We start from the raw sequence: 27,964 nt of genomic DNA, 5'->3' as shown, positions 1-27,964 counted from the left end.
GTCCACAACCATTCTTAGTTCATTCTGATGCCAGATCCTGAAGCAAGTCATACTATACAGTTGAGAGCTTTAACTGAACCTGGAAATGAGTGATTTTATTGTAAATATCTCACATCATTCATAGCATTCATATGAATATCGGACAGCTCTGATGAATGGGAGATGGAAGAGAAAATCTAAAATCAATATCTGGAAATTGTCCTCAAAATATGAAATCATCTTACTGTACAGGCCTTTACAGTATTTAGTGCATCAAATGTTCATATTTTGTTCAAATGTTTCTGGCAATTACTTTCTGCAGTGGTAATTCATTCCAAAAGTTCCCAGTTTGACAGTTCCTCTATCTCTATATTTCAGAGTCTTCAATGGGGCTATTCAAGAATATCTTAGGGGAAGCAAATGGCAAGCCCTCACAGGGAGCAATCAAATTCTGAACTGGGAATTGTTTGTTACCTTGCTTAGCATTCCCTGCCTTGTAAAAATCAGCTTTGGTTACTCGAGTCTGAAGTGTTCCCATCTCAGAATCCCAAGCTTGCCCTCTTCTTATTTTCTTTAAAGTATTTTTGAAGCCTTCTGTATTGAAATAATAGATCAAGGGGTCCAGAGTACAGTTCATACTTGCAAGTAGCATAGTGACGATAAGGGCACTGCGCACTGAAGTCCGCGTGTGGAGTTCAGTCTTAATCACATTGGCTTTTATCATCCCATAGGCTGCCAGAATGGTGTTATAGGGTACGAAGCAGATGATAAAGATGACCAGATTGACTACAAGCATGCGAATGGTCTTTTCTTGGCGCAGGCTCTGCATCCTGCCAGCCTGGCATAATTTCTGAAAAATTCGGACCGAGCAGACTGTCACAGAGGCCAGAGGGAAGAGAAAGCCAAGAATCTCTGCTAAAATGACCAGAGAAAAGAGTTCTTCCTGCCACAAGTCATTACTGAAGCTTTCAAAGCACAAAGTAATCGTTTCATTTTGTTTAGTACATGAAGTTGTCTTGTGGATAACAGCAACTGGAATAGAGCCCATCAGGATTAGCACCCAAACCAAACAGCACAGCAGTCGGGCCACTTTGGGACGCCGGAGGTGGCGCCAGCGTAGTGGGTAGACAATAGCAATAAAACGGTCCAAGTTGATACACATCAGGAAAAGGCAACTTCCGTACATATTTATTTGGAAAAGAGAACCAAAGACTTGACAAAGGAAAGTTCCAAAGAGCCATTCCCCCATGAAATAATAGTAGATACGGAAGGGCAAAGATATGGTGAAAAGGAGGTCAGTCACAACCAAATTACACATGTAGATGGCCACCACTGACTTGAGTTTCAGATGGTACAGGAATATCAAGAGGGATGCAACATTGAGACATAAGCCTGCTATGAAGATCAAGCTGTATCCAACCAACTGCAGTTGGTGAATGCAACTGTAATCATTGCATTTAGTAACATTGGCTGCTGACATGCCTGGGAATCACCTGAGGTGAAGACTTTGATAGACCTGTTTATGATACTGGGAGAAGAAGAGATTACAAGAGACCAAAAAAGGACCTAGAATTCAACTTGGTGCTCATCATTCTTATTCCTTAATTCATTAATGGTGGTCCTAATCGTCCGACCTGGGATTCCAGGCTTCACAATCCATCAGAGTTGAGGAAGTTTAGGGCCGTTCTCAATCACAGAACGATGAGCCTAGGTGAAAATGAAAAGAAGTGTTTTTATTATAGCATTCCCACAAAGAATATTGAATAATGAATAATGTGGTGGGACGTGTGAGTGAGAAAAGAAAGCATTCGAGTCTCCAAAAATGAAATGGCACCTAAATTAGAGCCAGTCTGGTGTAGTGGTTAAGGCACCAGGCTAGAAACTGGGAGACTGTGAGTTCTAGTCCTGCCTTAAGCACAAAGCTGGGTGACTTTGGGCCAGTCACTCTCTCTCAGCACTAGGAAGCAGGGAAGGGCAAACCACTTTTGAAATCATGCCGAGAAAACTGCAGGGACTTGTCCAGGCAATCACCAGGAGTCAATGCTTACATGAAGGGACCAAGAAACAAACAAACTAACCAACCACCCTAAATAGCAGCAGCAGCAGCAGCAAATAAATAAATAAATAAATGAAATGATGAAAAGAGAAAAGAGATGTAATAGGTGACATAGTAAGTTGCTTAGAAAAATATATATTTTTAAAAAATAGGTATTTCTCCAGATGTTTCGGTATTTTGCTACTAATTTTGGAGCTAGCTACATGTTACACACACCCAGGATTAACACATTCTAAACAACAGAGTTTTTACATAAGGTGGGTTTCAGCTGACAGCAGCAGGAGAGGAATAGCAAACCTCCACAAAAGGACACTGTACCAGTTTGGAATTCGCTTTGAACTTCTATAGTTATGGCTGATTTTGATAGCTAAATCTGATTTTGTTTCTTTTCTTGTGTTTTCCTGGCTCCACTGTTGTTATTTGAAACCAGAGTAAAGCCGACGTTTCCTTTGCAGTGTTGTAGTTCTGCTGAATTTGTGGGCAGACCATTTCCCTATTTGCAGAAACTTTTGTCTCACAGCCCCCCACCCCCTCCCCCAGCTTCTGGGTTTCCCTTGCCCTAGCAAGTCTTTCAAGGTGAAAGGTGGCTCCATAGTTTTGCAGCTCTTACAGATAAAGAACTGCTTGGAACAAAAATCATTACTACCTTAGCAACAAAACCCTTACCTGCAATCCCTTTCTTTCTGAAGCTCAAGGACTGATGTGGGATGAGACAGTGGGAAAACAAACCCATAGTTTCTCAAAGATAAAACAAAACAACCACATTGTCTGCAATTTCAACTACACTGCAGCTGAGCCAGAAATAAACCAGTTCAGGTCTCCAGTGCTGCTGAAGTTGTGGAAACAAAAGGTCTGGAGTAGCTTTTAAACTGGTTCAAAATTGTCATGTAGAAATTCTCCTTGCAAATGCTTTGGAGCCCTTTAGGGAGCTGGCCCAGCGATTTTGTGTGGAAAAAAATTTATGGATTTGGAGTCTGATGCCAACCACCAAGATCTGGAAGACAAGATTTTTTAATCCAAACATATTATACAGACACATTAAAAGTGTGTGAAGGGACATCCTACCTACAAAGTTGCTTCTGTTTTTCCAGGTATGTGGAAGAGCAAATAATTTTATACTTCTAGGTATCCCTGGATGATATGCTGGGGAGAGGTGGGGCATTCTTTGATATTTCCCAGACCTTTTTCTGCTTGCTGTTATTTGTTCTTTTATTCCTGTATGAAAGAGTGAATTATTGTGAAGAAAACATCTTTTAAAATTTATAGAGACATTTTTGTACATATGATAGGGTTCGTTAATAACATCCCATGAGATGCAACCAGGATGGAAGCACAGGAAACACAACTACTTTTACTAAGAGCATTTCAGTGCATTCAGTGAACATTTACAGCATTAAGTTTTAAATAAACAGCCTAAAACAATAAAAGAGACAGTCTGGTGTAGTGGTTAAGGCACCAGGCTAGAAACTCTCTCTCTCAGCCCTGGGAAGCAGGCAATGGCAAACCAATTCTGAAATCTTGCCAAAAAAAACTGCAGGGACGTGTCCAGACAGTCGCCAGGTTTTTTTAGACAGACAGTTTGGTGTAGTGGGTAAGGCACCAGGCTGGAGACCAGGAGTTCTAGTCCCGCCTTAGGCACAAAACCAGCTTGGTGACCTTGGGATAGTCATTCCCTCTCAGGAAGGAGCAAGGGCAAACCGTTTCTGAAATCTTGTCAAGAAAAGTACAGGGACTTGTTGAGACAGACTCAAAGGCACCCGCCCCCCCCAAAAGCCACCTTAATTGAAGATGGTATTTCAGTAACAAAAGTTAGAGACTTATACGATGGCTACATTTTGAACTGTACTTGTGTAGCTATACAGAACTATAAAGTTCTGCATCCTGGATTTCTGTGGACCTTGGGGAAAAAGGCTGAGAGAATAACTTTTATGTCATTAGTAAAAGGTAAAGGTTTCCCTTGACATTAAGTCCAGTCGTGTCCAACTCTAGGGGGCGGTGCTCATCTCTGTTTCAAAGCTGAAGAGCCGGCGTTTGTCCGTAGACACTTCCGTGGTCATGTGGCCAGCATGACTAAACAAGAACGCCGTTACCTGCCCGCCGAAGCAGTACCTATTAATCTACTCACATTGGCATGTTTTTGAACTGCTAGGTTGGCAGCAGCTGGGACTAGCAACGGGAGCTCACCCCGTCATGCGGATTCGAACCGCTGACCTTCCGATCGGCAAGCTCAGCAGCTCAGCGGTTTAACCCGCAGCGCCACCGCATCCCTTTTATGTCATTGCTGCTGTACTAATGGTCAGGTGGGCAAATGGAAAGAACAACAGTGCTGTAAAACTTTGAATGTGGAATTCTGATACCAAAGAATGGACTTTGGTCCCTGAACTCAAAGCAATATAATTATTCCACAGACAACTTCATGTGGCTCTTCCATCTTCTCAGCTGGTTTTTAGACACTGAATTCATTTCAGGTTACTATACTCTGAAGACACCCTGCTATGTGTCTGCTTCTCTGGAACACACTCCATTTAAATGAATAATAAAGCAAAGTTAACAGTGTTGGTGAAAAGAAAAAAATATCTGTATTTCAGATTAGCACAACACTGTGATCAAATGTCACATAATTTTGAGTCCATACATTTTTGAGTTTTCTAGAATTCTTCAGCAGCCACTATCACATGCAAAGAACAAATGTAAGAGTTTGAATTTGATCAGGGTCTTAAGATAATGGGTGGAAACAGACATTTAAATTAGATTCTACTGGGTGCCATGATAGCTTCATGATGCACCTGGTTTCTTTTTAGGATTACTGTGATAAGGAAACAATGACTGATTCCTCATTTCTAAAAAACATAACAATCAGCATAACAATTATTAAGAACTTCACCTTAAGCAAAACAGATTCCTCAGAAGAAGACAAGACAATGAGAGACAAGAGAGCCTAGACAATTTTTCATGGTAAAAACTTGAGGTCATTTAAAATGATCTGTGGCCAGATTGTTTTCCAATGAGGTGAGCAGAATAATATAAGGGCTAGGATTGGAAATGAGGAAGCCCCATCTGTCCTCAAAAGCCCAGTAGTTGGTGGTGTCAGTATGTAATTGCAGGAGGAGATGGTGGACTGTTGTCATCTCCTTCTATGTAGGAAAAGCAATCTGTGCAGGGTGAAGCCAAAGAGCCATTATTCTCTACCTTAGCTCCATTAAGCACTTCCCTCCATGCAGGAACAGGTAGGAAGTGATAGTTTTCCATCTCTTGCTGCAAGGAAACCAGCAGAGCCACCCTTACAGGTGCTCCTGATGAAGTATCTGTAAGCACAGCTTTTACCAGCTTTCATCAGTCTGCTCCTTTGTTGAAGGAGAAAAGCAGACTTGCAGGTACTGTGGTCCAGATGGAGCACTTGGGAGCATAGTTCTTGCTGCTTGGATCATGTTGTAAGTATTGGCACATTCAAGCATTCACACAGTAACAGTCTAGAGTCTAAGCTCCTTTTACTGTTTTAATGAAGCAAAATGAGCAGTACAAGCAAAGCTGCGAATGGAAAATTCCCGCACAAAACTTACATTTAAAACTACATTCACATAATTATTTTCCCCCCACTCCCCAATAAAGCATGTCACCCCCCTTCCCAATCCAGGTGGCTCTCTGGTATATCTCTACTGACTGGCCTTGATGTGAACCACCACAAATCTCTAGCCATAATCACTTCACACTCCAACCCAACACCCCCTCCCATCTGGCGACACCGAGTCTGTTCCCAGTGATAAGAGACTAAAGGAAGATGCTCCAATAAGGGGTTCTGTGAACCTTTTGATCAGAGGGATCTGACACATGTACTGTAATGCCTTTCCCAAGGTGGAAAAGCGAGGAGCACTGAAGCAGAATCAACCTTTCCAGTACTGCAGATATTATATCAAAGGAGGTGGTGGCTTGGGGGTTGTATCATCAGGACTGTTAATGTTTTCTACTATAGATTAACTAATATGGTAACTAATCATTTTGGCTGGGTGAAGAGGTTGAATTTGTCTCCTTTTCGAATGTTAATTTTTGCACCTGGGGGGAACAACTTGCCTGGACTTGTTTTAGTTTCTATTTCCCTTCTGTGTAGGCATGTAGCTGCTCTCACTGAGAGCCTGCAAGAATGCAGAAGCTTTTAAATATGTTTTGGTTTCTGTAAATAAAATTATTTTTATAGAAATGCCTGGTGTGTGATTTTTCTGATCTCTCCTGGGCCAAAGGCTTTCCCAGCAATCTGCCAATAGGTTATGGGCCCAGTAAACAGCCCAGTAAAACCCAGAGAGAAAAGAGAGATCAGCTCCACACCTCATGCACAATTTAAAGGCAGGTAGCAAAGACCTGTGAAGATTTTCTTTGGAGCCACCTGGAGATTTTCCAGCAACTGCCGGTCTACAGGACAAAGAAGCCAGCTGAGGTGACTTGCAAAAGAAGGAAGCAGCCATGGCTACCTCCCAGCCCTCAGCGATGCCTCTGGAGCGCCTATCAGAGACCAACTATTTGAATTGGGCCCTGAAGATGGAGATGTATCTTCGCAGAGAAACTTTGGCTGCCAATTGGTGAGCAAACCCCCCAAAATCCCAGTGCTGAATGGCTGAGACAGGATGAGTGGGCTAGAGCCACCATTATCCTGGGAGTTGAGGACAATCAGCTAGTCCACGTGCAAGGTATGCAGTCTGCAAAGCAATTTTGGGATGCTTTAAGAGACTTGTATATAAAGGCAACAGCAGGGAGTAAAGTTACCCTGACAAAAAAGCTGTACAAAGCCTACCCTGCAGAAGGAGATAGCCTTCCTGAGCACCTGCATTATATTCAGCAGCCGTTTGTTGAGTTGCAGGAGAGAGGGATGGAATTTACACCTCTCACAAAATCCTATATCCTCCTGTCCTCACTGAATGAAACATGGGACACACTGATTTGTACCCTGGAGGCTATGCCTGAAGCAGACCTCACCCCATCGTATGTTACACAGCGCTTACTTGCTGAATGGGAGAAGAGAGAGGAAAGATCCCCCCCCATCTCTTCTGGAAAGCTGCAGTACCAGAAAACAAGGGAAAAGAAGGGAAAGGAAGCTAAGGCCACAGCACTAGCCAGCCAGCGATGCTTCACCTGTGGTTCAGCTGGACATTTGCAGAAAGACTGTCCCTTGAGACCCAAGAGTAGAAAGACAGAGAAGAAGAACACAAGGGCAACACAGAAGAAGGCTCTTCAGACAACCCAAATTGCACAGGTTGCTGAGAAGGGTAATTCTGATGTATGGGTGTTAGATTCTGGGGCCAATTGTCATTTATGTAATTGTAAAAGCTCTTTTGTGTCACTGTCTAAAACTGAAAGACAAAGTGTATCTTTGGCTGATGGGTCTGTGACCAAAATTATGGGACAAGGTGACTTGTATTTATCCTGCTTGGGAGAAACTGTAAAAGGTGTGTTGTATGTGCCAAATTTACAATCAAACCTTTTATCTGTGGCACAATTGGCTGCAACAGGGTATGTCATAACATTTAAGAAAAATGGTTGTGATACGTAAACATGGAAAATTGTGTGCTACTGGTATATTAAAGGACTCCTTGTACATGGTGCAAAATGCAAGGAAGCCAAGCTGCAAGGCTGCAGTTGGCAACACTCCATATGATGACCAATGTGTACACCTGATGCACAGGAGATTTGGTCCTGCTAATTTCAAGTATATAGCACAAATGCCACAGCTGTGTGCTGACCTAAAGATAAAACCCTGTGATAAATACTTAGACTGTGTAGTTTGCAAAAAACACTAAAAGCTCCTGTGAGTAAGCAGAGTGACAGAGTTACAACTAGACCTTTGGAAATTGTACACTCTGACATTATTGGTCCTTTTGCTCCAAGTCTTGGACAAGCAAGGTATGCAATGACCATCATTGATGATTTCTCAAGATACACATTTATCTACATCTTAAAACATAAAGATGAGGCATTTGAGAAATTTAAAGGTTTTGTGACATGGGCAAATGGAAAATTCCCTAGGCCTGTATCTGCACTCCAATATGATAGAGGAGGAGAGTACCTTTCTCACAAATTCAAAAGGTTCCTAGTGGAAAAGGGGATAGAACAAATTCTTTCTAAGCCTTACACCCCTCAGCAAAATGGTGTTGCTGAAAGAAAGGGCAGAACCTTGCAAAATGCGATGGAATGCTTGCTAAAAGATTCACATTTATCTTTTAAGTATTGGGGAGAGGCAATATCTACTGCCTGTTATGTACAAAACAGATTGTACAACTGTGATTCAGGACACTCCATTTGTTTTATGGTGTGAAACCAAAGGTAAACCATCTTAGAGTGTTTGGTAGCACTGCTTGGGTTCATATTCCAAAACAACAGAGAAGGAAAGGAGGCCCCACAACAAAGAAAGCCATCTTTGTTGGCTATGAACCAAGCCAGAGGAGCTACAGGTTCATAATGGGAGAGAAATTGATAATTAGCAAAAGCGCTTCTTTTGCTGAACAAAACTGGGGGAGATTAAACTCTAGCTCTCCAGTTGATCTGACCACCACAAGAGAATAGCAAGGACTTGCTGATGGTGATCTTTTGCCTGATGAGGACATTAAACCAGAAAAGCAAACTGAAGATCTGTCTGATGAGACAGATGCTTCTCAGGAAAGTGATAGGAGTCAAAATTTAAGCCCTGTATTACCTCGCAGATCTCAGAGAAGTAATAAAGGCGTTCCTCCATCACGTTTTCAGGCTGAAACAGTAAAGGCTTTTCACATATTCACAGAACCTGAGTCTTTAGAACAAGTGAATGCTTTACCACCTGAGATTGCACGAAATTGGCATTCTGCCATGCAACAGGAATTAGCATCCTTGAAAGAAAATAAAACATGGAAACTGGTAAATCTACCTCCCAATGAACGCTGTCTAGGTTGTAGGTGGGTTTTCAAACTGAAAAGGGATGCTGATGGCAAAATCCAAAACTATAAAGCAAGGTTAGTTGCAAAAGGGTTCACTCAAAGGAAAGATTTAGACTTTGACAAGACTTTTGCACCAGTTACTAAAGGTGAATCAATTAGATTACTGTTAAAAATTGCTGCACTCAAAGGAATGTCAGTTCACCACTACGACATTCAAACTGCATTTCTCTATGGTGATTTAGACCACAAATTATACATGCAGCAACCCCCTGGCTATGAAAAAGGGGAGAATCTAGTCTGTGAACTGCAGAAGTCAATCTATGGGTTAAAAACAAGCTGCTAGATCCTGGAACCAAAAATTAGATGAAAAACTGCAGAATTTTGGTTTTAAAAAAGGAAAAGCAGATCCATGTGTATATATGAAGAAAGACAAACAAGGCTGTATGTATCTGTGCATTTATGTTGATGATTTGCTGCTGTTCACACCAACAGAAAAACAAAGGCTTGATTTTGAAGCCTGCATGAAAAGCCGTTTCACATTAAAAAGCCTTGGAACTATAACAAATAACCTAGGTTTGGAAAAACACAGGGAGAAGGATGATAGCTTTCTGTTAAACCAAAGGGGAGATAATGTTAAAATAATGTGAATGGAAAGACAGAGTTGTCAAAGAAAATTGGTTTGCATCTTATTCTGTAGTATAAAAAGGGGAGTGTTCATGTTTTCTACTACAGATTAAGGTTACTATGGTGAAGAGGTTGAATTTAATTGTCTCCTTTTCTAATGTTAATTTTTGCACCTGGGAAAGAAAAACTTGCCTGGACTTGTTTTAGTTTCTGTTTCCCTTCTGTGTAGGCATGCAGCTGCTCTCACTGAGAGCCTGCAAGAATGCAGAAGCTTTTAAATATGTTTTGCTTTCTGTAAATAAAATTATTTTTATAGAAATGCCTGGTGTGTGACTTTTCTGATCTCTCCTGGGCCAAAGGCTTTCCCAGCAATCTGCCAACAAGGACTTGTTTGGATGAGACTGAAGCAGCTCTGCTCACTGGGGTTTCCCTCCATTAGCAGGAGGCAGAGGCCAAAGAGTTAACTGTGATCTCTTGGCTATAGTGCTGAAGTCCTGCTGATTTGCTGTGCTGGCGGTAGACTTCAAACTACATGCCAGGAATGGTTCATGACTTCATAACCTAATTAGAAGTCTTTGGTCTGTCCCAATTATTATCAAGTCACACTTGCTCAAGAGGGCATAGGTTAAATCTGGGTTTTTATATTGCATGGCATAATAATGACTTGATATTATTCATTGATTTTTAAGTAGTTCACAATTTGATGGGGTTTAGACTTAAGTTTCAGAGCCTCTGTGGTGGCTAACAGATCTAAAGGCTTTCCCGATCACTGCATCTGATGAAGTGAGCTGCAGCTCACAAAAGCTTAAGCCTTTTAATAAAATGTGTTAGTTGGAGAAGGTGCTGCTAGGCTCCTTATGATTTTATGCCACCATAGACTAGTATGGCTCTCCTCCCATCTGTTCACTAGGCGGAACGATATTCTGCTGAATATCACTCCTCCTAGTGAAGGTTGCAACAGGGAGATGGATGTCTGAAATGGGAGAAGGTTGATATCATCTCACTTGAGTAACCTCTTGCTGAACAGAGGCCAAAGAACTTCCAGGCTTTCAGGAAGCTGGCACCGATAAAATTAGAGGAAAAATAGCTAGAGGGGTGGAAAATCTGGAATGAACCCTATTGAACAGGAGGTTGGGCCCACTTGAGGGTTACAGGTGGGAAGGAGGGGTGAGCAGTACATGAGCAGTACATCAGTTGTCAGGACCCCTAATAATAATCAAGAAAACTATATTCTCAGTCAGGTTTATTACAAGGAAAAAGGAACTAGCTTACAAAATCTTGGAAGCTAACTTGATCTTGGGCACTAACTTGGTGAAGCCCCCCTTTCATCACCAAGTACTTTAAGGTGGGTCCTTCTTGGTGTTTTTGATCCTCTTTCCATATCTTGATGTAGGGGAAAGTTGGTTTCCACTTACGAGATACAAATGGAACGTCCATCTGTTCTTATTTTGCAAACTTTTGTAAATGCTTATTCTTGTTTCCAGGCTCAGTGAATTCCCCTAAATAAGCTCCCTTCCACTTCACCATGTAAGGTACAGGGAGAGAGGCTGGTTTGAAAGAATCAGACTTGCCCACTGTCCAAACCAGAATGGCCCTTGAGGACAGTGCTCAGGGGTTGGAGGGAAGGGGGCATACCTGTACCAGTCTAAGTGTCCCATAGGTGTAGGGCTGATCCTAGCCCTTTGGGATCACCTGAATGCAACACCAACTGAATGATCAGTGAAGCACACTGGATTGTATTTGAGGTAAAATGGTCACAGCTTATTGCTGCTTAAAGGGGAAAGCACTACTTTAACAGTGGAATAGTATGGATGACTTAAGATATGGATTGGGGATGAGATGAAGGCAACATCACAATAACAAGGCAGGAAAAAGAGGCCTTTGGTCCAAACTCGTGGAGTTAGGGGCAAGTAAAGTCTTTGGACTTTACCTTGCACCACGAGATCCTATTGTTTTATTAGATTTCTGTTAGCCAGTCAGTGGCTTGGCCTGGTTTTAAACTGTCCAATATCAACAGGAGAGTAAAAACTGAGAAAGAAAGATTCACAGTAAGTCTCATTGTTAGGTGTATTAAGAAGGCAAAAGCTTAATATAAAAACTTTTGGAAACAGAATATGCCAAAACTCAAGCACTCATTTATTAGTGAATTCATTAAAGTGGGGGTCTCTGAAAGGTTTTTGAATTGCTTTTTCCAGAATGCAGAACCAAAGGAGTAACCATTCTTTTTCCAAATAAGACTGACACTGAAATATCCATTTGCTCGTTAATAATATTTTGAGATGCTTGCATTTCTTTCCCAACCCCTGAATCAGCCCCAGAGATCTTTGTATGTTTTGTGGGGTACATGACGGTGAATGCTTTTTCCCCTTCCATGCTATTATCTGGGCATCTAATTATCTGAACATTTTAATTGGATGCTATTTCTTTTTAGTAATTCCAAGAGATTGAATTGCATTTTAAACACATTGTTGTTATTATTCCTTCATATTGTTGTTATTAATTGTGAAGCATCTTTTAAGACAGGATATAGATTCAGTAAATAAGATTAAATGAATGAGAAGCATCCACCACCACCACCACCACCACCACAACTGCCCCTATTCAATATATCAATGATCTCAGGAATGATCAGCCAAAAACAATTGCATGGCTTGGTCATGTGTATGCAGATATACTGAATTCTTTTAAAGGTGCAACAGCACAGAAAAGTTTTAGTAGTATGGAAACAATCTTGGATATCGGCCAGAAACCTACAATCACTGAAATCAGCAGAAGATTTAATGGTAAAACATCAATACTTAGAGCAAGCATTATAGCCTTGTTGCCTAGAGGGACCTGGGGAACATGGAAGGGGTAACCGTGGAACATGTTAGTAAAATAACAGCAATAATTCCCAGAACCCAAACCTCTAGTGATAGAAAATTGGCTGCATTCGAATGAACTATATTTGTTTTGTCCTTAGTCTCTCACGGAATTCAGTTTGCAAAACCCTAATTATATAATCCTCTAGCATTCTGCGGGCACATTGTTCCAACGTGGCGAAGCAGCAATGAGGAAACTCTCCCTGTGCTGGATTTCTGTTTGCTGTGCAGCAGTACAAGAGAAATTCTGTCCAAATAAAAAGGAGCAATGATCTTGGAGGAAAGCATTTACTGAACCTGAGCAGAACCCTTTTTTCAGTTTGGTGCACAAAGTTGTCTGTAAGTATGGATGAGCACATTTTTTTACCCCAGAGTTATCATTACTCCTTTCCACCAACCGTGATGCAGGGAGGGGGCCAAATCAGCAAAATCAGATACAAGCCCTGACATCTCTCAGTTTATACCTTAATCTCTGCTCATATTACACATCTTCTACCGTAACATACCTAAGGCTGCCTATTGCCTTTAACATTCATTTCATTGCAGAAACCGTATCTCACACACAAATGGTTGCATGTTGGTTCGGGCCAGATGAGAAATTTTGGTTTCAGGTTTCAGATATGGAGGGTTTTTCTCTTTCCCCATCACCCCAATTTGTTGACTACCTTATGGATGCCAAAAAGGTTTAACTACCATTTATCAGCATCAGATCGAATCCCATCACCATTTTCTATTTACTCCATGGGCTTTACCTCTCCCCTCGTGCAGGTGGGCGGAGATACCAGCTTCAAATGTCCTGATTAACGCTCACAGCAACTGAAGAGACGTTGGCTCATCAGTAAAAACTCCAAGGAATATCACAAGCAGTAAAAAAATGCGAGACAGGTAGCAAAATTCTCAGCTCCATAAACTTTCCTAGATCTCTCCAATTCCATCTCCTCCTTGACTGTTTCCATTTCTGTCTTCAGATGCATCACTGCTTCTTTGTCTCCTTTCCACTCCATTTTTTTTAAGCCTCTCTCTGTAATGCAACCAACTCGGCATTGGCAAGAACGTTCATTTCGGTAGCTAATAAGCCATGCTAGACTTTTCATTAAGGCAAAAATGAAAGAAATGAAAGAAGCAGCAACTGTGGACATGTGAAAAACAAGGAAGTGGGCTGGTGAAAACTTGTACTTACTCCCCCCACTTCTCATTTCCTCAAATCTCTATCTTACCTTGAGTAGGGAAGAGTGCAGAGCAAAGCAAAAAAAAAAATTAATCATTAGCCAGTATCTGCCAGCAACCCTTGAAATCAGTCTTGGGAGTGTTCACTAGATGGATATGTCACACTGAGTGCATTACACCAATGTCCCAGCTTTTGCACTGACTTTCTGTGGTCCTTCTGAAATAATGTGAGGTGTTGTTTTGCATGTAAGAACTTTTCACATCTTGTACCTGTAATACCTCAAGGTATCATTTTCTCTTTTATCCAAGTAGTGAGAAGGCCCAAGATGTGCTGTGGCAGATAATCCAAATGGTGGTAACAAAAGCCCATCTGGTTAGATCTATGATACGGAGACCTGGATTCAAATCCCCATGTATTAATAAAGTTTTGGTGATCTCGGCTGTTCATACACTATGCTAAGGCCAACGAAGTACATGATGGCCTTGTGTGCTGTATGAATTCAGACTTTGGCTTTGTTTGCAAGTTGCATTGAGCCATCATTTAATAATGGTTTGGTGACTGAATTATGGATGGTTGATTATAACCACACCATAAACCATGGTTTATAAACCACAAGAGCTGGATTATTTCTCTCTCTCTCTCATCACATTTGTATGGCTGCCCATCTCACAAAAGCATGACTCTGGGCAGTGTACATCAGTACATCAGTCAATTAAAAAAGAAAACCAATAAATATACAAAAGAGTCATTTTAAAACCTTTAAAAGCACACGAGGAAGACAGGATGATGTTAGCCACAAAAGGAGAGCCATCGCAAGACCTCAATACGATATACCAATCTAAAATCAAAGCAGCCACAATTTTGCCTTGTGTGATATGTGAATTGGACTGAGATAGAAGGAAAAAAGAGGTCTTCTCAGGATTCAGTCTTAATCTGTCTTACATGTACTGTGTTTACCAGCCTCCTCCTGCAAGTGGGACCCAACCTAGAGCTGTTCCAACTGAGCTATTCCTACTGTTCCCCAGTCCTGCTGTAATAGTGCATTAATCAATCATTTTATGACAAGAATTATACCCTTGTCACTGTCTGGACCTGTATTTTTCTACATTACAACTTATTTATTATGCTTGAATTCTTAAATTAACAAGGCACATAAAGAAAACTTATCTAGACAGGACCAGGTCCTTCTCTGTACAAAGTATTCAGTTCTGAGTCCTAGAGGTAGGACTTAAGAAAAATTACCGCTTAATTTGACTGTTGTAATGATGGCTTAGCAAGGCTGAGCTCCAGTCTTAAAATAGTGTTTCAATAGTACCCATTTTTCTCTGCAGTGGTTACATCATCTTCCTGCTCTAAACAACCATGTGTGCTTCTGCTCTTCCCTCCAGCCACAATCCAGACAGCCATTACATGCCTATTGGTATCCGGCTTCCCAGATATTTAAACACACTCATCAAATGAGTTTGGGGACTTGGGGCTGAAAAACAAAAGAGGAAGCCCAGGCTCTACAAGCTGTGTCAGCAACAAATGCTCTTGGAGATGGCATGTTTGCAGGTGAGGGGGCAGATGCAGACATCCAGGGGCAAAGGCTGAGACACAGCAGAGTCTGGGAAAGCATCTGGTCCACGAGAGAAGAGGGAACTGCACCAGCCCTCCCAACCCCCAGAGTATAGAGACAGAGCTAGGCAAATCATTCGAAGAGCTGCTGCTGCTCTAGATCTGCTTCTTGACACCACAAAACAACCACAGCCACCAAAAAGGCTGTCTCTGCTTTGCGACCCTGAGAGGCCATGAAGCAGCTGCACGATATATTCAAGCAGCTGCTTTGCAGCTTCAAGGAGAAGAGTGATTCCAGAAAAGTGATTTGCTCAGAAGTGAAGCCCCTTGCACAGCCTCATGACAAATGCTTAGAAGACCATGGGATGCAAATATTAGGGTTTTATGATTCTAATGTTAAAATTGCTGGTTATATCTTTATTTCTGATAACTGACAATTTGGATAATCATGTTGATTACTGGATAGATGGATGATAGATAGACAGATGATAGATAGGGAGGAAAACATATATATGTTATTCCTTAGATTCTGGCAACGGAAGCAGCATAAAAGCTCTTGTAATAAATAAATATGGGAGAAACCTGCAGAAGCTCCCCTGGCAAGCAGGTGGTTATTATCGTTATTATTACTTCTATTACTATTATTATTTAATGGAAAGTATATATTGCCCCAGGCAGACAGTACTACGCTAACAAGATCCCTGGCAACATCTCCCACTCTATGAATAAACCAGCCCATTAACACAATATATACTGTAAAAGATGGCAGCCCAGCCACAACAGCTAGGTGTCAGGCTTCCAAGATCTGTTTACAAAGAAAGCTTTTGAAAGCTCTCCTAAAAATCAGAAAGGAGGGGCTAGGGGAGCACTATGCTCCAATACGTTGGGGCCACTAATGAGAAGGCCTGCCTTCCAGCCCACGGACCTCTTACTCCTCATAGGCTGAGACCTTGAACAGATCTCTTGTGATGACCTGACAGGACAGATTCATTCTAGATAAGGCAGACCCTAATGTAACCCAGGGCTGTGGCATGCAGGGATTTAGAGGTGATAACTAACACTTTGAGTTGGGCCTGGCAACCAGTGCAGACCCTGTAACTTTGGAATCCTTCTGTGTTATGAGGTTCTACTTGCTAGCACCTGGCCATTGCTATCAGAGCCAGTGGTAGCTTCCAGGTTGCCTTCAAAAGCAGCCCTACATTGCAATGATATAGCTACACAGTAATAAGGACATGAGTTACTGTTTGCCAAAGCCTCCTAACCCAGGCAAAGCCATAACTGGAGCACCAGCCAAAGCGTGCAAGCTGAAGATCAAGCATATCTCTTCCTTTCCCTTTTGTAATACAGCTGAAACGTAACCTCTATACTTGAAATCTGATAGGGCGCAGTCCATTTTACCAATTTGTCCTACTGAAAGTTGCCATCAGAACCCCATGAAGAGTCAATTAGGATTTCACAAAACCTAATTTACTGGTGCTGGCATGCAGGTCTCCCCCACCATCTCCCTTGGCTTCCCCTTTGTAAGTCTCTATCTGCTGGACCTTCTTTTTTCTTATTTGTCTTTCTCTCTGTGTGTGTTTCTTGTTCTACTGACACTATCTTCTTGGGGATATGTGTTCTATTGACACTTTAGAAGATCTCTCTCTCTCTCTCTCCCTCAATCTCTCTCTCCCTCTCTATTTGTATCTCACTGCCACATCTACAACTTGAAATGATACAAAGATATCTCAACCAGTGACCACATCCAATTTCATTTTAGCACGTTCTTTCCTGAGCCAGTGTGGTTCTGTGATACCTTGTTTTTCAGGATAATTGTTCTTCTACCCTGCACTTCCTTTGCAAGAATACTGTCCCATGAAAGCTTTGAAGGGCACACACTGCCAAAACTAATCACTTTCCATGGAGTTCACAAGAAGGCAGTTCTGGTGATAGATTTCTGAGATGCCTTTGGGAAACTCAGAAGTGGAGAATATAAGCTCTCTTTACCATCTATTTATTTTTATTTTTAAGGCCAATGTCAAAAAAATCCAATCTACAAATAATAGGATGAAATGAATCCGAATTCTTGCTGGGTGGGAGAACATGTCTCGCCCCTCCCACCACAGGGCAAATGGCTAATCTGTGGCAAGATTTGAACCTGGGGTGTCCTGTTTCTTGGTTCCAACTTTTACCCCCCAGTTATATCACTCACCAAAGACAGTACAGCTCTTGCGTTCCCACTGAACATCTGCCAAAAGAAAGTGTGAAAAGAAATTGCAACAACAAAACATCCTGGTTTCTGGTTTCTGGATACAAAAAGGTGCTGAATTAACTGGCTTCAATCAACAATTGGCACAAGTCCCTCAGTGGCTTTGACTTGGTCTGAATCTGAAAAGCTGAAAGCTAATGGCAAGTGATACATTTTGTTGAGTTCTAGGCTTGAGTTCTAGGCTTAAGTTCAATTGGGCTCTGAATTCCATGCTCAGATTGTCCTACCTCTTAGATTCCTGGAGCGGTTAAGTAGTAAAGTTGTGCTGTTGTGGGAAGGCATGGGACTGGGAGCTGCATGGCCCGGTCTTAACTCCTTCAGGAAAGGAACGGGAATGCTGAAGCTTCCTGAAGCCCTTCTCTGATCTGGCAGCAGGTAAAACCAGACTCTAGGGGTGTGTCAGTTGTTCTGGGAGCTGCAGATCCAAACAAGTTTCTGAGACAAGCTGTTTATAATATTTGTAAATAATAATGATCAGCTACAATATTCTATGGAAAGATATCCTCTGACATTCCATGGATCAGAGTAATTTCCTTGTCCCTTTCCTTTTCTCCCCATAAATTGCACTTGTCCTCTCAGACAGATTGTCTGACAAACAACAATCCTAATTAATTAATTAATTAATTAATTACTATCCTGCTGCAATCTTGTGACTCAGGTTCAATGTCACAATAGAAACCACCACCAAATTAAAGCAACGTACAATCCAAATTGCAAAAACAAAACCAAAGCCGGAGAGAAAAATAATAAGAACAACCAAAGGTGCAGGTGATGCTACTGAAAGACTCTTCGAAAAACCTCTATTTTTAATAACTAAAAGCTACCAGGGAGGGGCTGGTAGGTTCTCTGTGGGGAGCTCATTCTATAGTGTTGGTGCTGTATGGAGAGGCAGTGCCTTCTAGCTTCAGCTCCCCTGACATCCCAGAAATGTGAAACGAGGAGTCCCTCCCTACTTGCTCTAACCAGTTGGAGGCACCAGTCCCATGGGTGCCCAGGTGCCAAGTCATGGAAGGCTTTGTAGGGTAACAGCAACTCTTTAAATTGCATTTCGAGCCAACCTGTAACCAGTGTAAGGCTTGCCATACAGATGTGATATGCTCCCAACATCAGAAGCTAGTTAAAAGACAGACCACAACATTCTGGGCTAATCATTGTAATTTCTGGGTAGTCTTTAAGGAAGCCCCATGTAAAGCACATTGCAGTAGTCTATTTGGCTGGTGATGAGAGCATGAGTTACTGTCGCTAGGTCCTCCTGCACCAGCTTAAGGGTGTGCTTGTTGCACCAGCTGAAGCTGGGCAAAAGCCCGAGGTTCAGGTTGAACCTGTCCTCTCCTATCCAGACCCTCAGGGCTGCAGACCCCTGGACAGAACTTTGGTAGCATCTCCCCCACTGCCCAGGATAGCAATGTCTAACAGATTGATTATTCTTCACCCAAATTGTCAGATGATCTCCCCCAGCAGTTTCATATAGAAGTTAAGAAGCAGATGGGTGCGGACTAACACAACAACAGGCCAACCTCACCTCCCCCTTTACAACAGACTGAAGCCATCCACAGGAGTGGAACCCATGCAGAACAGTGCCCCAATCCCTAACCTCCATAGGTGGTCCGGTAAGATATCAGGGGAAGAGTATCAAAAACTACTAAGAGGTCTAAAAGGACAAGCAGAGATGCACTACACAGGTCATTCAGGAGAGAGACCAGTGCCGTCTTAGTCCCACACTCAGGCCCGAACCCAAGCTAAAAAAAGTTTAGAGATAATCCACTTCTTCTAGGATACTGCACGTATTCAGAAGTTTTAAAGGACCATGATACATTATTCAACATCCAGCTGGAAAGGCGTACAGCACATGATGCCTCAATAGCCATGCACACTTTTCCTGGACTGATATTTAACTTATAATAAAAATTATAGGGAAGGGGGAAAACTGGGAAGCTGAAAAATCTGACAATGAACGCAATCATTGGGACTGTCCTACATAAGTACAGTCTCTTGAAACAAAGGCAGATATGATGACAGAGAATGGAGCATCAGGTAAATAGGGTGGGGAGAAGCAGCTGAAAGGTACCAGGTCTCTAGAGTCAGGTCAGTCCTGTGTTGCAAGAAGGCGCGTCACACATTTTGAAACTGTGCTTCTCTGTGAAGAAAGAATAAAGTGCCTGAGGCCTCAGCGTAGTAAACTCAGGACCGCAACTGGGGGGGGGGGGGCAAGCGGGCCATGTGCCCAGGGTGCTGCGCTGGGGGGGGAGGCGCCAAAATGGGCATGGAATCCATGTTTGCCCTGGGTGACATGGACCCTAGTTGCAGCCCTGAGTAAACTGGTATGTCCTTCTACAAAACCCTCATGGAAATAAATGGGAACAGTTCAGAAATAATTCTATTTACTACCAGAGCATTTTCCCAGGATTCCTTCACACAAAGAAGCAATTAAAAGCATGTTTGCAAAACATAAGATTATGTCCAAAACACAAGATAGCATTGTACTCAAGTGGGGCAAGAACAACTGCTTCCAACCCTCAAAAAAATAGGATATGTCCAATTGTTTTTTTTTTTTAACGTCCCATACTTAAAAATGTGATGCCATTTCATAGATCCAAGTACAAAAACTGATGAAGGTTGGGTCAAATATAATGTCACCAGGACAAAAGGATGCCATGTGAATCCCATGTTTGGAATACTATTTGATCTGTCCCCACCCCCACTGTTGTATTATATATCCCTCATGGTATGTTGTTGTTAAGGCTAGAGAGCTGTTCAACTTCCTCTTTTTAAAGAGAATTGTGCTAATGGCAATTGCAGCCTTGCCCGATCTAAAGACTTCCATATTATTCTAGACTGTTGCTCTCATCAGCCCAGCCAACTTGGCTTCTGAGGAATGTTAGAAATAATAATTCAAATGTCTGGAGAAAGTAAGGTGGGGAATGCTGGTCCAGACCAGTAAAGCAGGCAAAGAGGAAGCTAGTCAGGCATTGCACATGTATGGGCTTGCCCCACTTAAGTAACCCACAGCAGTGTTGCTGAACTGCATGGCATCGTTTATTTGAGTGAGCAATGAATAGGCACCACACCAGCTGGAGTAGCATACAAGTGGCAATGAAGTGTTGGGGAAGAGAGCTGTTACTGCACGCCTGACCTGGTGTCCCTTAAGTCACCCTCTGCTCTCAGTGTGGAGAGCACTTGCCTCTTGCCAATAGTTGGCTTCTCATCTGGAATACTCTTTTACTCATAGATTTATCTGGAATTACCCTGTCCTTTATCTCAAGCAGCCAAATGTGTTGGAAGTCTTGGGCATAAGAAGTATGTCAGCGTGCATGCACATGTACATGTGCACATACATTTTGACACATTCCATACAACTGTAATGGATTATAGCAAGGTTTTCTAAAAAAAATCAGGTAAAGTTCTGCCTTGTTTCTTTGAAGAGTACTTGCAAGAGTCCAAATCTAGCACTTTCTTTAAAGAAGTGGCTTTCAGTGGCTGATAGAGAAAAGCCAGATTGACCTAATCCTCTAGTTTCCTTATATTGGTTCAAAGAAGAGGCAACATGGGGAAGGTTCCTTGTCTATTCATTCCATAGTTCCAGAGTCTTGGAAGTTTTGGCAAATCCAGCATGCCTCATTAACATGTAAATTAAGTTGCCCAAAATGCAACTCTGAGGAAGCTGTTTGTTGCCACTCCCACTTCCTGTTTCTCTCTTTCCCTCTTCTCCACCCCGGGAAAGACAGCATGGATGCTGCTCTCTTCATCAGGGCCAGGTGCTTGGGCCTTGATGAGGGATTCTGCCCCTTTCTTTCACACACCTTGGCAGCTGTAGGGCTGAGAGTTTAGGGCAAACTACGTAATTAGAAAGAAAAGAAGAGCAAAGGAACTTCATCTTTTTCCACCAAGATGGATGTAACAGAAGCAACAAAGAATAAAGTCAGTAAGCTTCTTTTTATTTCTTAACCTAATACGTCTGAGCATGTGATTCTTTATGCTTGGGAGGGCTGAATGTGTAAGAGCAATAACCTGTGTTTCTCTGGCATGCTCACTGAAGCTATCTAAGATACTTTTCTTTCTCTGTGCCAGCTTCTCAGCTGTGTTATAAGCTCTGCTCCATTTCAGTGGTTCTAGCAGGCCACTGAATTGGCTTCACAGAAGACATGGTAGTAGGTATATTATGGCACTATGCAAACCACAAATGAATATAAACTCCAGTCAGATCAGGAGTGAGCCAGCCACTGTACCTCTGACAAGTGGCGTCCATTACAAACCACAGTATCAAAATGAAATATGTCGTGGTGCAAATGATGCAACTACATAACTTGCATCAGTTCCATCATGACCTGATGCAAGAACATAAATTGCTTCAATAGCATGATGATGTCATGACAGATACTGTATGTCATCATTCCCCCTCCCCGCCCCTCACAAATGCCTATGGATTTTAACATCTTCCTTTTTTTTGTAATTCAGCACCTAAAGTGCCAGTGGACCTTTGATTGGTTTTGCTGCAACAGACTAGCATGGCAATATCGCAGTCAGCAGACAAGTATCTCTTTGCTGAGTACTAAATCAAGGTAGGGTTCTATGATGTTGTCTGTGCTGACAAACTTTATCAGTGTCTTTTAATTAGAACTTCTACTGAAACTTTTCAATTATATATGCATTCACAAACACAATGAGGTACTACATCTTTCTCCCTTTGTATTACTTTATGCTTTTGTAGGCAATATCCTGCAGCTTCTGCAACACTATATTTTTATTCTCTTTGTTCTGCTCAAATTTCTAATTTCTCTGGCTCTCATGAAGGTGGGATGCAAGTGTTTTTAGAGCAGTGTTTCTCAACATTGGCAACTTGAAGATGTGTGGACTTCAACTCTCAGAATCCCTTAGGCAGCATGCCGGCTGGGGAATTCTGACAGTTGAAGTCTACACATCTGAGAAACACTGCTCTGGTGTGTCAAAATCCTGCAAGGTTTCCACTGCTGGAAAGTGATGCATTTCACAACATGGGAAACATCGTAAAGGAAAAATCAAAGGTGCCACTGAAGTCCATTTCATTCATTCATTCATTCATTCATTCATTCATTCATTCATTCATTCATTCATTCATTCAACATATGTCTGCCCTGCCACAATCAAAGCCACTCTCAGCAGCTTATAGTATATATAAACAAGAATTAAAACACTCATTGTCAGGTTAAAACAATCCAAATCCCAACAACAACATAAAAACCCCAAGATATAAAAGAAAAAAAAAACACGAACAGAAGCAAAAACAAGAAGGCATCAAGCATCAATTTAAGAAAAATTCCTCTAAAATAATTCGGTTTTTATGTTTCTAGAAATCCAGCAAGCAAAAGGCCAGCCTGATCTCCATCAGGAAGGTATCCCAGAGCAAAAGTGCTGCCACGGAAACTGCAATGCCTTCCAGCTTCAGCCCCCATAACCTCTGGGACTGTTAAGTAATTTCTTCCTCGATTTCTAAGAGGTTGGGCCAATGCTGTTTGAAGGTGATACCACAGGTACTTTTGAAACATGGGATAATCCCAAATGTTTCTGGTGCCAAAGAGTTCCCATTTCCAGTCTTACTATATTCATGGCCTAGGTAATGTGGTGGCCAGCCAGGTATCTGCATCAGAGACCTGCCTGGAAGAATTTTTGGTACAAGCTTTCACGTGCAACTGGTCTGCCCTTGCCATGTGGATGGGCAAGCCACTGTGGGCTTAAGCAGCTGAAACTTTGATAGGTGGTGTTTAATCATCTTATCATTTTCCTGATAGTAGTAAGAGATCTGGGAAGAAAGGGCAGCTAGCCAAGGAAACAGATGTTGTATTGGTAGAACCACAAGTGGACAGGAGCTGAGCGATTCCCAGGGTCCTGAGGTTGGAGACTTCTCACCTGTTGTTCTTAAGATGGGGCTGAAATTTTAAGACACACCATATCTCACTAGAACACTTGCACACTTCCTAACCGATATTGTACCGTAGAAATCCATGAATATGTTTTATATTCAGCACTATATTCTTAGATATAAGGAGTAAAGTCAGTTAAGCTCTTTGGGTGGTAGGAATCATATAACATTAATGTAGGTGGGTGAGTATTGATGAACAAAAGCACATCTAATATGGAAGACTTGATCTGCTTTTTTTTAGGAACAAGGAAAGGTGGGTTCTTTTTTTAATAACTTTAACAAAACAGAACGAAGAGAAAAACAAAAAAGGAAGACAGCAATACATATTATATGGCTTTGTGCCTAAGGTGGGACTAGAACTCACGTTTCTAGCCTGGTGCCTTAACCACGACATCAGACTGGCTCTCATGTGTGATATGAAATTTTACACAATTTTAATATAGGATTTCCATATTTCGTTGTAGTTGTCCATACATAATCTACATCTGTAAGCAACTCGTTAAAAACTTTCAAGTAACATCTTTCCAGTGTTGAAGGATTAGTCTCTTAGCAATAACAAACGCATGGAGAATCCATTTCCAATGTCCAGTTATTGACTTCCATGTAATACACAGTTACCATAAATAGGACAAATCCTTTTCTTTTTTGTATAACGAACCCTCATCTTTATGATAAATGCTGGTCTATGACCGTAATCAAGCTTTGATTTATCAGTTCAGTGTTTTCATGCTTTCAGGAGTCTGAAACTCTGATTTATGAAACAGAGAAAAAGAATTTTACTTCTTTTCTAGTGAAAACTTAATAAAAAAGATAAGTACCTTAAGAAAGTAAAATAAGGAAATAATGCACAATATTGCAATTAGCAAGCTTTGATACTACCTACCAATTTTTACATTCTAAGCCTAATCCCACACCAATATATGCATAATCTTACCCAGTGCATCCAGGGTGAAGCTGTGAAAGATGTTACATTTTGTGTTCGTCCTCTTTCCTTCTGTTTGGTGGTGTCATGTGTGAGCCCATGGCCTGTACATGTTTGAATGGGAATTTACTCCTTGTAACGTCTGCATGCAGAAAACCACTTTGAGCTATTTGTGTTAGGAACCAGGCCAAGAACCATGCTAAGCTGATATCTCCAACTCTAGTTCTTCATTGTTTTCACCATATAGACAGAATCTTGCCAGACTAAAGCTACTCAACCGACCTAATGGGAAAGGCAGGGCCAGTGGAGGATACGGGGGCAAAGTCTGGCATGGTTATCTGGGGGGAGTTTGATCTGGCTGCACCTGAGGAAGTGGACAGGGCCCTCGCAGCTACTAGTTTAGCCACTTCTGTATTAGATCCGTGCCCTTCCTGGTTGGTCAAGGATGCCCGGGAGGAGGCATCTGATTGGGTCTGGGTGGTGGTTAATTCCTCCTTGAGAGAGGGGGTGCTCCCGCCGGCTCTTAAGGAGGTGGTGGTGCGTCCTCTCCTCAAGGGGCCATCACTTGACCCAACCAGCCTGGACAGTTTTCGTCCAGTCTCCAACCTCCCCTTTTAGGGGAAGGTTGTAGACAGAGTGGCCGCATGGCAGCTGCAGAGGACCCTGGATGAAGTGAATTATCTGGACCCTTTTCAGTCAGGGTTCAGGCCGGGTTACGGGACTGAGACGGCATTGATCACACTCTTAGATGACCTCTGGCGGGAGCAGGATGGGGGCAGTGCAACCATCCTTGCTCTTCTTGACCTCTCAGCGGCCTTCGATACCATCGATCATGGTATCCTTCTGGACCGGTGTCATGATCACCGTTGCGATGCTTGGGACATCGCAACGGCTCGCATGACAATGCAGGGAAATGGGTCCCGGGCGGATTAAGGGAAAAGGCAACTAGGTAACAAAAGAGAGCAACAGGTGCTGGCAACAAAGTATCAACTCTAGCCAGAGGCACGGAAGAGAAAGATACAATGTTGCAAAGAAAGCAATTGACAAGACCAGACCAGAGGCGCGCCCGAGCTGTCAAAGAGATTACGAACCTGATCGCCCGGCAATGAACCATCACCGGCCAGGGAAGCAATCAAGGAAACGCCCGGAGCACAGGAGGGGCTCCACGACCCCTCACCTACCGAAGACGGAACTGACGGGGCTCAGGGGTGCACCCAGAGTAAGAACGGGTGGAGCGCTGACTGGCGCGGGCTATTTAAATCCCGTTCTGGCGCGTTCCACTCACTCTCAGCTTTCTTAAAGGGCACACATACTGTTACTCAAATAAAACCAGAACCTAAGCCTACGCTAGCGTCTGTGTTTTAACTGGGTAGCAGGCAGAGCCTGACATAAAGCTGAGAGTCACCAAACCAAAGTCGCCAAGCTCCACCGGACGAAAATTTTCCACGGGAGAGATCAACTGGCGAAAACGGAACCAGGGACAACAATGGAGCCAGCACTTCGCACCAGAGGTGTGAAGGACAGCCCGCAAGAGGCAGAGGCGACCCGACAGCTGCTGGAGGCAGCGCACCCGAAATGGGACACGGACACCCTCCCTGCCCACACCACACCCCAGTTCCAGACCTGGAGCTCCAACCCAGACGGGAGAGCCCCGACAGAAGATGAAGTCGGGGACCAACAACTCCTCACATGGACCGGCGGAGCAGGATCCTGGACAGGAACACCCTACTCCACCTGGAGGCTCCGCTACCCCCAAACGCCTGAGCAGGAAGGTGCAAGACTACAGACCGAACAGCATCTGGCAGAACCGACGTCGGACGACCAGGGCACGCCAGACAGGGTCACGGCCCTGGAAGCCAGGGTACGAGACCTGGAACACCTGCTCCAGTCCCCGACATCGACAGACCAGGGCACGCCAGAGAAGGTCACGGCCCTGGAAGCCAAGGTACGAGACCTGGAACGCATGCTCCAGTCCCTGGCAACGATCGTAGGCGAGCGCTCCAAAACTGAGGCGGCACAGGGGGCAAGAGGGGATCGGGGCACCCTACCCACCCCAACAACCCCGAGCAGAAGGGGCCAAGCATGAGACTCTGTCGCAGGGCTTCGTGGCCCCAGGCCAGTGGGAGCCATCCCTCACCACCCACAGGTAAGGGTCCCGCAAATTGGGGGGTTCGCCAAAGACTTCCCCGTACAATTTGACGGGGACCCTATGAAACTGTCCTTCCTTCTCACGAATGTGAGGGACTACATGGCCCAATATGGCCATTACTTCAGCACAGAAGCAGCCAAAATCTCGGCAGTGGCCACCAAGCTCCAAGGCAGGGCTGCGAACTGGTACGTGCAGATGTCCGAGTCCGGAGCCCCAGCCTTGGCCAATTTCCACGACTTCCTAGCCGAGCTGAAGCATTACTTTGAGGACCCCCTGGCGAAAGAAAGGGCCAAGTGCACACTTCAAGCGCTTCGCCAGGGAAGAAAAACGGTGGCTGACTATGCCCTCGAGTTCAAGGTCCTTGCAGGGAAAATCACGGAATGGTCTGAGGCCACCCTGATCGACATGTTCAAGCATGGCCTCAGCCGGGAGGTACTACAATGGGCACTCTACAGAGACGACCCAGCCTCCCTTCATGGGTGGATCTGCCTAGCCGGAAAAGCGGAGCACGCTCAGCGCACGTTCCTGCTCGCAACTGCAGATGACAAAGTCCCTCCCAGCACAAGAGGACCAGTCCCACAGTCGGGCCCAACCTGGCACGCAGACCAACAACAGAGGCTTGCTCGCAGGCAATGTACCAGGTGTGGGAAGACGGGCCACCGAGCGGCGGACTGTTTCAAGAACAGGACAACGGATCGCCCGCCCAGACCAACAGCGAAGATGCCGCACAAGCCATCCAACCCCCCCAGACGTCTGACAGGAGCGCTAGCAACCCCGGACGAGGATGCGGATGCCTACCTCGCAGGGGACGCGATTGACGCCCAAGAACAGCCGGCGGAAAACGCTCCCCACCTGCTCTAAGCAGCACTGCTGGGCAGGTGGTGAAGAAGGGGTGCAGCAACCCCAGGGTGAGTGACGATTGCTCCATCCTGGCAGGGACAATTGAACTCTCGTACGGCCCTAGAGCCATCGCGGTTGAGGCTCTGGTGGACTCTGGATGCTTCAGAAATCTGATCCACCCAGACATTGTCGCCACATTAAAACTGCCCTGCTCCCCCCTCCCTAAACCACTGGCGTTCCAACAACTCGACGGCTCTACAGTGGCAGGGGGACCGGCCACCCAGAGGACCGGAAAGGTCACCCTGACAATGGGCACCCACAAGGAATCCATAGACTTTGTGGTAACCCAGGTGGGGAAACCCATAGTAGTGCTGGGGATCCCCTGGCTAGCACGCCACAACCCACACATAGATTGGAGGACACGCTCCATCAGGTTCAAAGATGGGGTCTACCAGGCACTGACACCGGACAAACCATCTGCTCTGATGGTGGGGAGGGCAGAGGTCGTCGACCAAACCCACGACCCCCCCCAGAAGGACTGCCGGAGCAATACATGGACTTTGCAGATGTCTTCGGAGAAGAGGAGGCAGACCAATTACCCCCCCACCGCAAGACGGACTGCACAATTGAACTGCTCCCAGACATCCCATTACCCAAGCCCAAGATCTACCCCATGACCCAGAGAGAATTAGCGGCGCTGCGGGAATTCTTGGACAAAAACCTCTCCAGGGGCTTCATAGAACCGGTGAACTCGCCGGTTGGAGCACC

At 43.8% G+C, this 27,964-nt stretch overlaps 2 protein-coding genes and 1 long non-coding RNA gene across 3 annotated transcripts in view; all 3 read right to left on the bottom strand.

Moving 5' to 3' along the window:
- Window positions 1-27,704, bottom strand: part of NOP2 (NOP2 nucleolar protein) — a 102,473-nt gene extending 74,769 nt beyond the window's left edge. The window contains exon 1 of the mRNA XM_063294693.1: window positions 27,701-27,704. The gene's annotated coding sequence lies outside the window, so the exon portion shown is untranslated. The remainder of the gene's footprint in view (window positions 1-27,700) is intronic.
- LPAR5 (lysophosphatidic acid receptor 5) lies at window positions 69-1,582 on the bottom strand. The gene has a single exon (XM_063294690.1). It carries the CDS (start codon window positions 1,457-1,459, stop codon window positions 347-349), a length of 1,113 nt encoding a protein of 370 aa, XP_063150760.1. The 5' UTR covers window positions 1,460-1,582; the 3' UTR covers window positions 69-346.
- On the bottom strand, window positions 1,583-13,591 carry LOC134491147 (uncharacterized). The gene is made up of 3 exons (XR_010067295.1): window positions 13,169-13,591; window positions 3,105-3,250; window positions 1,583-1,686 (listed from the first exon to the last, which is right to left on the bottom strand). It is a non-coding gene; the product is annotated as an uncharacterized LOC134491147 (long non-coding RNA).
- Window positions 27,705-27,964: the final 260 nt, after the last annotated feature.

Source organism: Candoia aspera, chromosome 2 (genome assembly GCF_035149785.1).
Source record: "Candoia aspera isolate rCanAsp1 chromosome 2, rCanAsp1.hap2, whole genome shotgun sequence".
NCBI classification, from domain to species: Eukaryota; Metazoa; Chordata; class Lepidosauria; order Squamata; family Boidae; genus Candoia; species Candoia aspera.
The sequence above is the reverse complement of the archived record's forward strand: the minus strand, read 5'-3'. Positions and strand labels throughout refer to the sequence as shown.

Excerpts from the sequence above, each read along its gene's own strand:
- LPAR5 (XM_063294690.1), bottom strand. The coding sequence starts at position 1,459 with ATGTCAGCAGCCAATGTTACTAAATGCAATGATTACAGTTGCATTCAC.